This window comes from Crocodylus porosus, unplaced genomic scaffold, assembly GCF_001723895.1.
Source record: "Crocodylus porosus isolate Cpor-Errol unplaced genomic scaffold, CroPor_comp1, whole genome shotgun sequence".
Classification (NCBI taxonomy): Eukaryota; Metazoa; Chordata; order Crocodylia; family Crocodylidae; genus Crocodylus; species Crocodylus porosus.
Genome location: NW_017728916.1, coordinates 11512433 through 11527178, shown reverse-complemented (window position 1 = coordinate 11527178; position 14746 = coordinate 11512433). Strand labels below are relative to the sequence as shown.

The following is a 14746-nucleotide window of genomic DNA, read 5'->3' as shown; positions in this document are numbered from 1 at the left end:
AGGTAAGACTAACTGGCCTATAGTTTCCTGGGTCCTCCTTCCTCCCCTTTTTGAAGATGGGAACCATGTTGGCCCTCTTCCAGTCCTCTGGGACACCAGAGCACCACGAGTGCTCGTAAAGCCGTGCCAGGGGTCCTGCAATGACCTCGGCCAATTCCTTTAGAACTCTAGGGTGGAGATTGTCCGGGCCGGCTGACTTGAATATGTCCAGCCCCTCCAGAAGCTCCCTAACTAGTTCCTCTCTAACCTTTGGCCCAGGTGTGCCTCCCCTGGGGCCCGAGGGGGGCCCAGCAGGGAGGGGGCTGTTCTGGTACCTACTTAGGAAGACAGAGGCAAAAAAATCATTAAACAATTGATGTGCATCACTACAGAGAAGGCTGTCCCTAAAGATTTTGTGGAGACCTTTGTTAAAATATGCTCCTCATCTGCAGCTGGGCTTTCCATCTCCTCAATTCTCACATAGTCCGAGACACCAGAGCTCAGAAACAGATATTGGGGCACACACCCTCAACCTAGCTGATACAGATAAGTGTACAGGTCCTCCACTCAGAGGTCCCCAGTTCCTTAAGGACTGGTTATTTCATCACTAGGGTGTGGTGTTGGCAATGTAGATGGGAGGGAGGAGATTTCTATGAGGGCATTTCTCCATCTGCTTTGTATTTAGCCCCTAGCACAACTACAGGATCACTGATACTATACATATATCAAGTATAGAAACATTGCACTGGGGCTCCCCTAGCTTTCTCAAACCCCCTGAAGCCTTTACTTCACCGCTGGAGAACACCATGAGTGTAGGATCAGGTCCTCTCTCCCACGCCTCTTGACTTCTCTTCTTGTGACTTATTTATGGAGCAGCTTTGTTTCATTCAGACAATACATATTTATTTTTACACTGTGATTTTAGAGCTTGGATTCCTTCAATTTGTTTGTTCTTTCTTTTGTGGGCTTAATAGAGAAACTACATGATAATTTATAGCCAGCTAATCCAATTTGCCTATGTCTAGATATTCCAGCTTAATTTCAAATGTCATATAAATATAATATTCAAAAGGAATAAGAGAGAGATCTGTCTCTTTGAACCAGCTGACCCTTGCCTGGGTAAAGAACTGGCTGTATTTTTGCTAATTTATTCCTTCTCTAGTCTCAGTTAATTTAGTGCTGAGGTCAGCCCAGGAAACAGAGTTAGAAGAAATCATCCCAACATAGGGATGAAGCAGTAGCAGCTTTGCCCCTCCCCTGTGCTGGAGCTGACAAAGGCCATGTCAGTCCCTGAAGCAGATGAGAAGAGTCCAAGAGTGGTCCTGCCTTGTACCCCGTCCTGCCTTCTTCCAAGACCCTACAGATGTGACAGAAGCAGGGGGACACCCAGCCATGCTTCCTGGCCCATTTCCACCATGGATCATCCTCAAAAACAGAAATTTCAGTGTGGGACCTGCCAAGCTAGCATTGTTCCAACTAAAGGGACCTGCTGCATCAGGATTTCCTTTGGCAGGTGTGCCACTATGCTCCTGGGTATCTACATGAAGGCACAGTTGTCTAGCATCATTTAAGAGATCACCTAGTCCCTCTTCAGGAGAGAAGGGAGGCCCATCTCCACAGCCCTTTAAATCCTGGCCCAGTTGTAATAGGATCAGCTGATGTTTGCAGCCACCTGCTGAGACTGTCCACTAGATGGGGTCTCACAGGCCACTATGGACACTTTTACACATGCCCTGGGGGTGGGAGAGGTGGCATTTTAATTGAAGCAGATCTCAGAGCCACTCTAAAGCACTGCTCCATCTCCTGTATCAGCATCCCTGCACTTGGAAATGGCAGCGAATGTACCTAAACTAAAGCTTGGTCGACCAAGCTTTAGCTCAAGCACCCTCACTGCCATTTTTAAGTACAGTGACAGTGATACATGAGACTCAGGAGGCTGGTGAAGCATGGCAATTGCCATGCCCCAGCAGACTTGATTAATAGAGTCTGCTCTAACACACCGGTATTTCAGCACATTGGAGCAGCCTCAGTGCTCATGTATAGGTGCCCTAAAAAGCCACCAGACAGTAGCAGTTTCCTGCAGCCTGGACAGCCTCAAAGGTGACAGGCTTCAACCCATTAGCAGTCCCTTTTGTATTTTTGCCAGTGACAAGACACTGCTTATAGTTTTGATATATTCCAGATCGCATTTGCAAGTTTGAAAGAAATATAAAGATCTCACAGTAAATATCAAATGTGTCCCTTTACCAGTCAGAAAGTCACAGCTGCATTCCATTCATGGGGCATAGATCATATTGCCATTAAAAACTACAAGTTAAATACCTACCTGATGAAAACCAGCAGAACTGCACAGACATCAGTGGAGCTGGGTTGGTTTATGAAGGCTGAGAATTGGGTCCTTCATGCTATCTGTGGAAGGAAGGAGGCCTTGAAAGAAATAAAATTTAGCACATTAGTTTGGGCCAGCATCATTGCTGAACGGGCACTTTTGAAAAGCCACCCCTTTCTTATTCACTCTTTGCTGTAAGTCATCCTCCTCACCTCATCAGCCATTATCCATTTCTGGATCTGTTATTTATGCAAACTTTAACACAAACATTATTGTCTAAACCTGCAGGAACTGTAGGTGATGGGAGCAGTTTGGGGTGTTCTAGAAGAAACAAAAATTGCAGAAAGCTGGGTAGGAGTGCAAAGAGGGGGAGATATTGGAGAACTGGTGGTTCAGACTGCTCTCACCTGGCTGCAACCAAAAGCCTTACAGCACATGGAATGACCCTATTAGGGTTAGGAGAGTTTTTTCCAATCAAAGCCTAAACCAATTCTCACAGGCCATTTCTTTCATTCTTCCAACCATTTCAGTGAGGCCAAAGGCAGATGGACTAAGACCATGCAGTAAAATTTATCCCTGCATACATGATGCAGCCCAAGGTTTATACCCCACTTAAACCCTAAGTCTAAAGAGGCATAGGCATTGGTCTGGAGCTCCACAGAGCCTTGAATCACACCATTAAGGACAGATCCACAATGCCTACACTGAGGTTACAAGGCCTATTTTCCTAGAGCACTTTACACAGTTGAGTAGAGACCCCTACTCCTCAGTGCCACTGAAAAACTCCATTCATATTCTTTGAGTCCACTAATACCCTTCAGTCTGTTAACATAAGGCATTTAAATAAAAACAAAACAAGCTCTTCTCCCAAACTGGTCAGCCAGGGGCTTCTACAAAACCCTTCCTCAGTCAAAGTGGTGGACTCTGAGTTTCTCCCCTAGTGCCTGGTAACCAAACACCAGCAGCCAAACAGAACAAAGCAATCAGCATCTGCATACCCTATGCTTAAACTCCCAATCCCTCCTATATTCCCCTGAGCTCCCAGCTTTTGCCCAGAATGCCAGTTCCTCGAGATGTTCTATTCACTCCTCCCTTGGTTTAAAGAGTAACAGGCAGACATCCCAATACTGCTCTCCCACCTTTGAGCTTTTTCCTTCTTTCTTCCCCAGCAGCTCTTCATATTCTGGTGAGGCTCCAACAACACACTCAGGTAAAACAGGAAACAAACCCCCTCTGCTCCTCACCTGGCCCTAAGCCTTTATGGAGACCAGGTGTCTTCTATCCACCTAAAATAGAAAACAATTACCCAGACACAGTTGAAGTGGGTTCATAAAAATAAAGGGCCTGCTTCTTGTGAAAAGGGCCTGCTGACCTCCTGACATGAGGTTTTAGGTGTTTTAAATAGGAACTTTTTTGAAATCTGGCTGTCAGTGAAAAAAAAAAAAAAAAAAGCAAATCGAAAGAATCACCAGTGATGTTCAAATGCCATGTGGTAGCCTGTTCTGTACAGAGATATGCCTGGTAGTCCAAACCTAGCATGTTTGTTCTTTCCAGACATACCTGAAGGGGTAAGCAGCTCACATATGCTTCATGTACTCCTCTCTCCACATCACAGAATGCCCTGTCCCCACGGGTGCTGCAGAGACACCAAACACTACAAGGAATTTGAGAAAGCAAACCCATGAAGGGAGTGCCAACATCCAAGAACAGTAGTCTAAAGGTAGAGGCATGGTTAAAGCTACTCAGTGCTCAACCTGACTTCTGGGCAGTCACGTACACAGGGAAAAGGAGCCACCAAGCAGAAGCCAACTCCTGAACTATGTGGAACGCTCTGTCAGGCATCACGGCGACACATTTCCATAAACCCAAGATAATCTGTTCCCAGTTGCATGGCAGCTATTGCTGCAGCAAAGAAGCCATTATTATGTATGTTGTTTAGATCATGTTCAAATTGATTTACTTTGTAAGAACCCCCAAGAGCCTCCTAACCTGAATATTTGGGTATCTGCTAGCCATCCCTCACCCCAAGACTGGGGCCTTGCACTCTGCCTAGACAGTCAACTGAGCAATGTCAGGCCAAATGTTGTGTGAGCTATGGAGTCTTCTAATGCAGAGATGGCCAACCTGTGGCACAACAGCTGATCAGGGAGGGGATAGGCAGCACAGCAGAAGGCAAAGGAGGAGATCAGGCAGTGAGCACAGAGCAGGACGCAGAAGGCCAAAAAGGAGATCAGGAAAGGAGCACAGGGTAGGGAACCTACCTACCAGCCCACTCCCACTTCAGTTACAGCTCGGTAAGCGTCATTGGGTCTAGAGCTCCTCACTCTGTCCAAAGTTCCAGAATGCTCCTGTTCACAACCCACCAGCCAGGCCTTGCGTTACAGGAAACTTTTTGTCTGTGGAGCAATGATGAGATCTTCATCGACACTGCCTCTAAATCACCCAGGAGGTTCCTCTCTCTTCTCACACCCACAAGAGCAGTAAAAGCTATTTCTAAGTCTTCTCGACCTTACCCAGTGCAGTGTAGGGGGTGAGGTTCTTTGTCTGGTGGATCACTCAGGAGTTGTTACTGAAGCAGGACAGACTGTCCCCGGACACCCTCTTCACCAGATCATATCTCTTTAAAGGGTAGGATTTCATCATTTATTAAAATGAAATAATCTGAAAAAATTTCCCTGTGTAGCTATAGCAACGATATTCACCAGCTTTCTTACTGTAGTGTTTCCTGGGGGCAGGGTTAAGCCACGTGGCAGTACAACCCTCCATATCCTAGCTATGCTAGTGTTCCTACCATAGGTATTCATGTTAGAGCTGCATCAGTGGAAAGCCTATTGCAAGAAAATTTCCATCAGAAAAAAATAGTCTAATTAGCCCAAAGGGGAGAAGGTAGACTACACTGCAAAAGATTCATACAACAATCTCCACATGATGTAAACCACATATTAAAAGTAATATGTGCCCATATAATAAGGGTTTATGTGGTACACAAGTCACTGCACCATGATGAATTACCTAAAGCCAAGAGATTTGGGTTTTTTATGGACTTTTTCTATGGGGCGTCTATTATGGCAGTCCAACTACACTCAGGGCTGGCACAGATTTACGCAACCCTAACAGATGTGTGGGGCTAAATTTCCAAGTGTTCAGCTCCTACAAGTGAAACCAGTTTTGCAGAGGAGCTCGGTTCCCATTTAGGTTCCTAGGTAAATCTGACTTTATAATCTGTCTTCCATTTTTGTGTTAACTCTTCATTTGGTGTCTCCTTATCCCCATGTCTCTACTGTACACCCATGTCACCCTGCCACCCAGATTGAAGCAGAAAGACATCTTCTCTGCTAACTGCCTGTACAGCATGTGGTACAGCAGGCCCTGATCCTCCAGTGGAGTTCCTAGGCTCTGTCATGATACAAAGTGACTTAAGAACAAATAAAAGTGCTTGGCCCCATTCTCTCTCTTGGTGACACTAATGGAAAGGTCTGTGACAGTTCAATGTGCTGAGCTTGTTTTGAAAGCCTAGGACCCTTGTGGAACAGACTGACTCAGATGCTCTTCTGGCCATGAAAATCTACTTGCCAGCTTTCAAAAGGAAATGAACAGCCTACAGAATTTAATGTTAAAAATTAATTTGCTAAAAATCAATCCATACAGTAAAAGCCTATAAATCCATGGCTGAAATTGACTCCCTATGCATGGGTAAAGTCTTTGATGTGGGTTTTAAGTGGTGTAGAGGGCAAAGTACAGAACTTCCAAAATGGGGCAATTTTAGCCCCAATGAATGTTTTTTAATTAAAAGCCCACTCAGGCCCGAAACTCTGCACTCCTTCCTTCCCCTTACTGCTCTAGATTAAAGGCAGTAGGAGTTCTGAGTGCACAGAGAATATCAGATCCAGGCTGTATGGATTTCTTCGGAAAATTCAATTGCCAAGCATAGGTATTTTCCACCACATGGTGCAGCATGGAGTGATTTTCTTCTTATGACCCAAGTGTTACATCTAAGAACACAGCTGTTTTTAAAAAGGAAAAGCCTGCAGGAGCTATTACTATTGTACCATGATCATACTTTTCTAACCTGTAACCTTAGCCATTGCTTCAAAGTTAAAGACAGCAAATACAAATCCATTTTTAAACTATTATTTCTATCACCACCATCTACTCTGCTTTCTCACTTATTTCTAAAGAAACTCCTCAAATGGGCCCCAACAGACAGCTAGCTATTTTTCGTTGTTTTCAATTGTTCACTAGAATTCCAACATCAAGTGTCATTACATTGAGCCACAGATGAAGTTAACAAAAAACGGCCAGGAACAACCCTCACATGAGTAAAATTTACCCCCTCCTTTTCAAAAGCACTCAGGCACTACACTGACCAGCATGGCCTCAGAACCAAGGAGAAATAGAACTAGGCCATCAACTAAGGGCTGAGGAAGTTCCAAATCCACTTCTGTAGGGCCTCCAAAGAGACCTCTCCCAAAGCCAAGGAAGGTGAGACTTGACTTCCGTAATATTCCTACGATAGAAAAAAAGTAGAGGAAAATTTTCAGGACTTCCTTACAAATAACAGAGATTAGAAAAGGGCACAACCCACTTTTTTTTTCTTCCTTTGAAAATCACCTCTAAGCCATCCCCAGGGCAGGGGGCATAAATGGAGTTTAAAAAGAAAGAAACACTTGGTCCATATGTACTGGGATGAATTTCTCCTTCAGCCATCCTCTTCCAGATCTGATATTTCAGCACCTCACACTGAGTTCATTTCTTAAAAGCTGAGTCACTGTCTCTAAATACTACAGTATCTATTTTAACACCAGTTGGAATTCCACTGGTTTAAGATGAGACCGTGTGAATACCTAGATTCGCTTTGGTTTCTGTAAGACAGGCAACCCGAGTCAGCCACAAGCAAATCCACTTAGCCATAGTTAACCAAACACTTATTTTCCATTTTATTCAATAATTGCCTTTAATACTAAAATGCATTAGATTCTCAAAGCAGAGGGGAAAAAAAATCACATTTAAGTGGAAAACAAAATTCTCATCAGATGAAAGAAACATTGTGGCAGGTACACCATTTTGAAACAGAATTGTAATAATTTAATAAAGCTGCTTTATCTTCATAAAATAGACAGAATGGTGATTCTTTTTTCATTTTTGTTTACAATGATTCAATCACTGTGAAAATGTACATAACATACATATCAGCATATACAACAATTTATTCTTCGTATAATCAGCAACAGAGACACCATGATGAAACGTACTGTACTAAAGTCCCACTGAAATCCTGCCCTCCTTGGGCAGATGAGCAGTAATGGTGTCATCAGGATGGTTCTCCTGGCTACAGAAGCTCGTAGCTGTAAGACTTAGACATTCTGCAACTAATACCTTAGCATTTAAATAGCAAGGAGGTATTTGTTGCTGAAAATTCTCTCACACTAGGTCAGCTCTTTGTCATTAAAGACTATATCCCACCTCGTACCAGCTGAACATCAGCTGATATCAGTAAAAGATTAAATTTCACCAGTGCTTAGACTGGAGTTAGCTGGGTTTTGTCTGCTAAGGTTAACTGCAACTCACAAGTTGGATAAGATTACCTGTAGCTGCAAAAGCAGCTGTAGCAACAAGATCATCAATTCTCCCCAATGACAGACAAATGTGTTTCCATTTGTAATTAGTTTTTTCCCCCTAGAGTAATTTCAAAATATTAATCAAACAGTGTGTTCTTTACAAAAGCAACTTGTTCCCTGTTTAAAAAAAGTAATTCACTTCTGCACAATGTGTGATCCACAGGCCATCTCCAGCTTTGCAAGAAAACAGAGACAACTTCGTCAAGACAATGCACTAAGCACTCATAGATTATGGGGTTTTTTTCAACTGACAGTCTTCCCTCCCCTGCCCCTCATAGTCCCCCATTGTATGTTCTAGCATAAAAACAAAACCACCGCTGTAATGGGTGTCAATGTAAGGAAGAGGAAAATTCCACTTCTGAAATAATTTTCTAAACTTATTTCATGGAGTAGGTAAATGTTACATTTCCAACAAAGCATGTCATATATTCACTCACACACAGTGCCTTTGAGGTCTGATCTCCAGACGTACGGAGTACACAATACAACATTGGTTTCATTTGGAGTTGGGGATCATTGGTACCGCTGAAAAATCAGGCCTTCCTTACACTTGGTATAAAATACCAAAACTTTCTTACTGCCTGTGTTAATAGATAGGCAGAGCAAGTTTGCCACAAATAAATATTTGGGTGGTAAGGGGGACAATTATATTAAAATTATTTTCCTAAGTCAAATTGGATGACAGTTGAAGTTACCAAGGGATGCGTTAGTTACAACTTCTCCACCAAAAAAAAAAAAAGGTGATTCTGGGGCAGCCGTATCTAAATGTGGCTATAGCTTAACTAACAAAATTTAACAGAGCTCAGCCAGAAAATCTGGACTGATATGGAATAACAAAGAAGAGAAACGGACAATATAAAATACCAAGAAAAGAGGTACGACTCGTGTGGATGATAAATCTTTACTTGTTCTTCCCTGGTTTCTCTTTCTTTCCACATGATAACAATGCGTCTTGGAGCTGCCTTCTGCTCACTCTACATCCCTAGCTGCAGCACAGGCCAGGATGGAAAAGACTGCTGTTTAAATGATTGTCTTGGAGGCATCAGGGCTTACTGACCTCTTTAATGCTCTCTTTTAATACAGAATGATTTCACGTTTTCTGGGCTGAGCTTTTATTCAGAGTGGCAAGGAACATTTCCTCTGGGTGAATTAGAGAAATGCTTTCTTTTTCTTTTCAGTTAGCATCTATTTTCACCCAAACACCACACTGGTGGTAGCAGCATAATAGAGGCCCATGTTTAGCAGAAATTAACAGCTGGCCTCTCCCATGCATTTTATACCCACCAATCAAGTTGACAGTACAGCCACTACCTATTAGGTTTTTAGATGGGGGAAGGAGGGGGAATAGGATGGTCCAATTTGCACAGATCTGCAGCACAGTGTTCAAGGTCAGGAAAATCTGTGCTAATTGGCTGTCCTCCCCTCTCTCTCACCCTGATTGATAGTTTCTCCCAGGTCTGTAAAGGATAGTGTAAAAGCCCTGCTGTAAAATTATCTGGCTTTGGGATTGTAAGTCCTAGTGTAGCCTTCATGGAAGCCAATGGGAGAGTTCAGTGAAGCTGGATCAAGGCCTTGGTCAGCCAAAGCAAGAATAATGATACTGGTCAGTGTTGGATGTCAGCCAGCACTCTGCTCCAGGCTCTCTCATGCCAGGGAACCAGATTAAGTGGAAGCAAGGCCAGGCAAGTATACATAGCACATACATCTCTACCTGTTGTATACCTGGAGATGTAGGAGAAGCAAAGGAACACAGGCTATACATCCATCAAGTGCTGGCTCTCTACCACCAACTCACTTCTGGGAAGCACCTCTTGGAAAGCACTCAACTGTTGGTCTAGTTCTTATCAGGAGACTTACAAGTACCATGAGACCTACACCCTGTTCAGTCTGGAGGAGCTTGGACATGTTCAGTTTGTACCATTTGACAAACCAGATCCCCCCCACTTAATTTATATTTGGGCACCTGAAAAATTAAACACTCAAAATACAAGCTGAATGAAACTGTTAGCTTAACTAATTTGTTACAGGAACAACAGGCTTCATGGGCTTTGTAACAAAATTCTAGTCATGAAACTCATGGGTTTGTGAAGAACTCCTCTCCTCTTCAGGAGTCATTAAGAATTTCAAGGAAACTTCAACTCATCTTATTAGCTGGCCAAATCAAAACAGTTTGGGAGACATCCTCATGCCAAAAGTTGCAGGATTGCCATTTTGAAAGCTATATGAACAAGGAAAGTGCGTGTTGGAGGGGTGATACCATAGAATGAGGTTCGGTTACTGCTGCCACACATGCACACAAAAATGCTTCTATCAAAAATTATATACCAGGCCAACCAGAATTAGCTTCTGCAGCTAACTAATCAGGGACACACAGGAACCTCCTGTGGCTCAGTAAAGAGACTTTAAATGCCTATGGATAAAGCCATCAGAAGATAACATCAGAACAAACAAAACACCCAGCCTAGTAATTATAGGCAATCTCTATAAAACCCCACACCACCCTGTTTCCTCTATTGCTCATATAATCATATACATCTATTTCCAAAAAATGATATATTCAATGACAGCGGTACAGTACTCAGATATGAAACAAAACTAGAATGAAAAGAATTTACTATTTAAAAGAAACTGAATCAAACTTCACAGTGAAGGAAACAGAAGGAAGGAAACACGGTTCTGTTTTAGAGGGATACATGCAGTCACTTCAGCTCATAGGATTCAGCTTGCATGAGGTAGTAATTAACACCAGAAAAGAAAGCTCTAGTAATTACATTAGAAGTTACTTTTTATAGGGTATTTTCAAAATGTACTGGTAATGTAACAACTTGGGAACCCATTTTAGAGAAACTCAAACTTAACCATATTTATTTGATTCATCTTCTCTAAAGAAAAGAAATGACTTGAGCTTATTTGTTTTTTTAGGACAATAAAGATTGGAGCCTGTTTTCCTGTTGATGTTTTTAATTTAAATAAATCAAAGTAACGAATATATTATCAAAACATGCGACACCTAGAAAGATCGTTTCTCTAGAAACCATTATTTCCAGCTTATTGGCAGTGTCTTTATTGTTTCCCTCCTCATAGTTAACTTTTAATCTCTACAGAATATTATTTTGGGTAGAAAAATCTGTCATGTGAAGAGTTAAGAATACTGCACTAACCCCTACCAACCCACCCACTCAAAACCTATTTGAAGAATTACCCATTACAAGGAAGTAGAGAATATACAATTCTGTGAAAATCCTTATGCCTTTCCATTCTATAAAATCAAGTTAAAGTCAAGTAGATGGAATGGACTTGGTCTTTTCAAAATCAATTGTATATATGCAAATTAATAACCACGCAAAATATATACTTAGTGATGAGAAAAAATTATGAAATCACTTTAATTTTCTCTCCAGGTGGAAGGCACATTCATTTGATTAGTAGTGTTGTTATATTTCACCTGTCTGTTCCTAAAAGTATATCTGCTATTGCTTACTCTATACCTATTTATGATGCAGGGAAAAAGAAATAATAACTCTAAAATCCATCCCATGATGAGATACACACACACACACACACACACACTCATTTAGCATAATCATGATTGGAAAATGTTCAATCACAACGTGTGTGTCTAACAGAGATGCTAATTTAGATCTTTAAATAATTCCATTCCTTTGACTTTGAGATGATTAGAGACAGGGAATATCTCAATTTAGGGACTCCTGAAGTAACTTTTCCCTGTGGTGGCTTGAAATTACAATAAAGAAATAGATATCATAAAATGTTCAGCACAGTGCATCTGACAACTGGAAAACCAGGCAGAGTATCTCCAAAATGACTTTCTGCAATGATGTTCTGTAGCCCTGGAAATGACAGTGATGCAAGGGGTGATGGGAAAGGGGAACAAACACTTGCTACATTGGCTCTGAAATTTCCAGTTTCCCCAAGTTTTAAGTATAACGTTTGTGGTATTTTGTTCAGTTTTGTTTTAACTCAAAAGCCTTTTGCCATCACTAGACATACAGTAATTTGCAATATCAAATACGAGAATAGTACAGATAAGCATGTGACAGCAAAAGGATTCTTAATGCAGGGGTGTCCACAGCAAAGTAGCAACATTTTAAAAGTACAAACAACTTTGTTGGATGAATATTAAAAGTCACTGAATTGCTATTTTAACAGTTATACACAAGAAATGCCCATGTCAGAGTGATTACTAAAGATGACTGGAGAAGTTTTCAATTCAATCCTTTACAAAGAATGGTAATTTATATTAGAGTTTTGAGATATAAAAATATATAAATTCAAAATACTTAATACATACACTTCTTACAACTGAACTGATCTTATCTTTGCCCCACCCCCAGCTATGAAAAAGAAAAATGAGCTAATTTGCTTAAACTGAACACCCCTGCTGCCTGTAGAAACAAGTGGGATTGTCACATTAACAATAGCTTCATTTATAAACAATACATTTAGGGAAAGCTTTTAAATACAGCAAGTTGTGAACCATTGGTCAGCAATTAAAAACAATATGCGTTTGTAGTGGTGTCATCTCTCCTTGCTATATGGTGCTGTTTAGAGTACTATGTCTTTTAGTCTCTTCACTCCTGGAGAGTCCTTTTCTCTACATTCTTGCAGAAGTGGGTTAATTTCATGCATTACATTTTCACTGTCTGCCCCCCTAGGCTCTGCCTCCATAGGCCGAGAAGGGCCATTGTTTACAAATTGCTCCAGGTCGTGGTTTACTGGGCAGTGCATTATGTTATAGGACACTGAAGGTTTGCTAGACAAGGGGCTCTTCAGATGGAGGGGTGATGTAACGGGGCTCATGGCTTCGCAGCCATTCCCTGCCTCACGGACTGCGCCATTTACCTTTGGGCTGCAGATAGGCAGATCCACTGTTCTTTTGCCTTTCAGGTTGACAACCCGCTCCTCAGTGAGGGGTTCGCTCCCTTCTTTGCCAAATGTTGCAAAAGTTCTTTTTGTACTACAGTCTTCATAAGGTTCTGTATCCATAGTGGTAGCTTCTATAGAGAGTGCAATGATGTTCCTTCCATGCTCAGGGGATTTTGCACGACTGGGGACAGAGTTCCGGGGCATCCAGCATCTGTCTGAGTGACCAAGGATCCTGCACTCTTCCCTACAGTGAAATCCTTCATTCTGATCTGCATGAAGAAAATACAATGGCTTATAAAATTGATAACGTTCTTTCTGGAAGTTGACCCTATAGCTCTTACTCACAGGGTACTGTATTGACACCAACACTGTCAATAACTACCATGGTGATGGCCACAGTGGTTTTTTTTTCCTGTGCATCCATACCACAGTTGTCACCATCATATGCAGCAGAAAATCAATACTGACTGGTTTTGTAGGATCAGGCCTTTATCTAATATTTCTACATAAATGTGAATGTTTTTACAACAAACAGCAGACATTTTTAAGGAGAATTTTTATTGCCACTTTTTTATTATTATTTTAACAGGCTGAAGTTCAATTTCCAACAAGTTGTGTGTCATTTGCTTTTCTGCTGCTGCTGCTGACAGAACTAAAACCTAAAGGAAAACAAGTTTTGATAAGAAATAAATTAAAACAGGTTTGTCCCGTCCTGTGTCAAGCTGCTCAGAGTCAGCATTTTTTGTCCACAGTAACCAATGCTAAAAGCCATCATGCTTTTCACTCCGTTCGACATGACAGCTGGGGTTGGGGTGGGGGCTTTTTTTAGTTGTTTGTTCAGTTTATTTTTACACATTGCTTAATTCCTTTTTGCCTCCCACTCAATCTTGGAGACTTTGTAAACACCCAGCACCAGTAACTCCACTGAAGATTCAATTTGTTACTTCCAGCACTTGATCTTTCTTCGGATAGGAATAATGAAGATCCTTTTCCTGCCATCTGCTCCTGAACATAAAACTGCCCCTAGCAACATTTTCTATTTTTAATATATATGGGATAATATGTTGTGCTTCTCTAGGACTTCTCTCTACAGATCTCAAAGCTCTTTATCAGCTCTGAGTCACATCTGCAACCTCTGTGCAAACCCCAGATAAGACAGGACTAACATACAGGGTCTACATCCAACCCAGAACCAGGTACAGCCACTGAGCTGTTACAACCACAGCCTACTCTGCTGGAATATGTGCTAAATGGAGCTACATAACCTACAAAACCAGCCACTTCTATGATGCACAGAGGGTGTAGATTTCCCAAGTAACCATCATGCAGCCAGCCGTGTTGTATAACAGACATGCAGTGGTTCTGTATCATTTATGGATTTCTAAATTTGCATTAAGGGATAATTAACTGCACAATTCTCTGTGGGCCTGGGAAATATTCTGTTTTACAGATGGGGAAACTGAGGCAGAGAGCAGTTAAGTGACTTATCTATGGTCACAGTGTAATTCAGTAACAACTGGAAGTATGGGTTTTGACTTCCACTATCTTGGCCTGAGCATGAAGCATTATTTCATACCAACAATGCCCCAATTCTTTCAGTATGTACTAGTGATCCTAGCATTTCTTCCATTTGATCAGAACTTATACCTGCAGACAATTTAGCAAACCCTTCAAAGCAAACCCCTTTCAGGATAAAAAATATGTAGCTCATTTATATTGTAATCTGTATATCAGCAAAGTTTTTTTAAAAAAACAGTGTCATAAGAGTTAATGCTAATAATGATGCATTGGTCCTTGTTGGTTTGATATATTGAACCCCGTGAAGATTGCACACTCAGCTTTGGTTTGTTTCCTGTCCATACGAAAGCAGTTCATTTTGATGCTTTGTACATCTGTGTATATAACCTCAGCTTTTCAGATACATTTGTATTTC

General features: G+C 41.5%; 1 protein-coding gene and 1 long non-coding RNA gene across 5 annotated transcripts in view; both read right to left on the bottom strand.

Moving 5' to 3' along the window:
- The window catches only part of LOC109311100, a 20752-nt gene extending 17167 nt beyond the window's left edge, over positions 1–3585 (bottom strand). Inside the window, exons 1-3 of one of the 2 annotated variants that reach the window (XR_002101413.1) lie at positions 3448–3585; positions 2521–2629; positions 2306–2406 (exon numbers count right to left, since the gene is read on the bottom strand). This is a non-coding gene — a long non-coding RNA (uncharacterized LOC109311100). The remainder of the gene's footprint in view (positions 1–2305; positions 2407–2520; positions 2630–3447) is intronic. The other variant, XR_002101414.1, reaches the window with a different exon arrangement.
- Positions 3586–7221: 3636 nt separating this feature from the next.
- Positions 7222–14746, bottom strand: part of PCDH19 (protocadherin 19) — a 109941-nt gene continuing 102416 nt past the window's right edge. For 2 of the 3 annotated variants that reach the window (XM_019536464.1, XM_019536465.1), the window contains exon 5: positions 7222–13082. In XM_019536464.1, coding sequence (XP_019392009.1) covers positions 12493–13082 — 590 coding nt within the window. In that variant the 3' untranslated portion in view covers positions 7222–12492. The remainder of the gene's footprint in view (positions 13083–14746) is intronic. The other variant, XR_002101375.1, reaches the window with a different exon arrangement.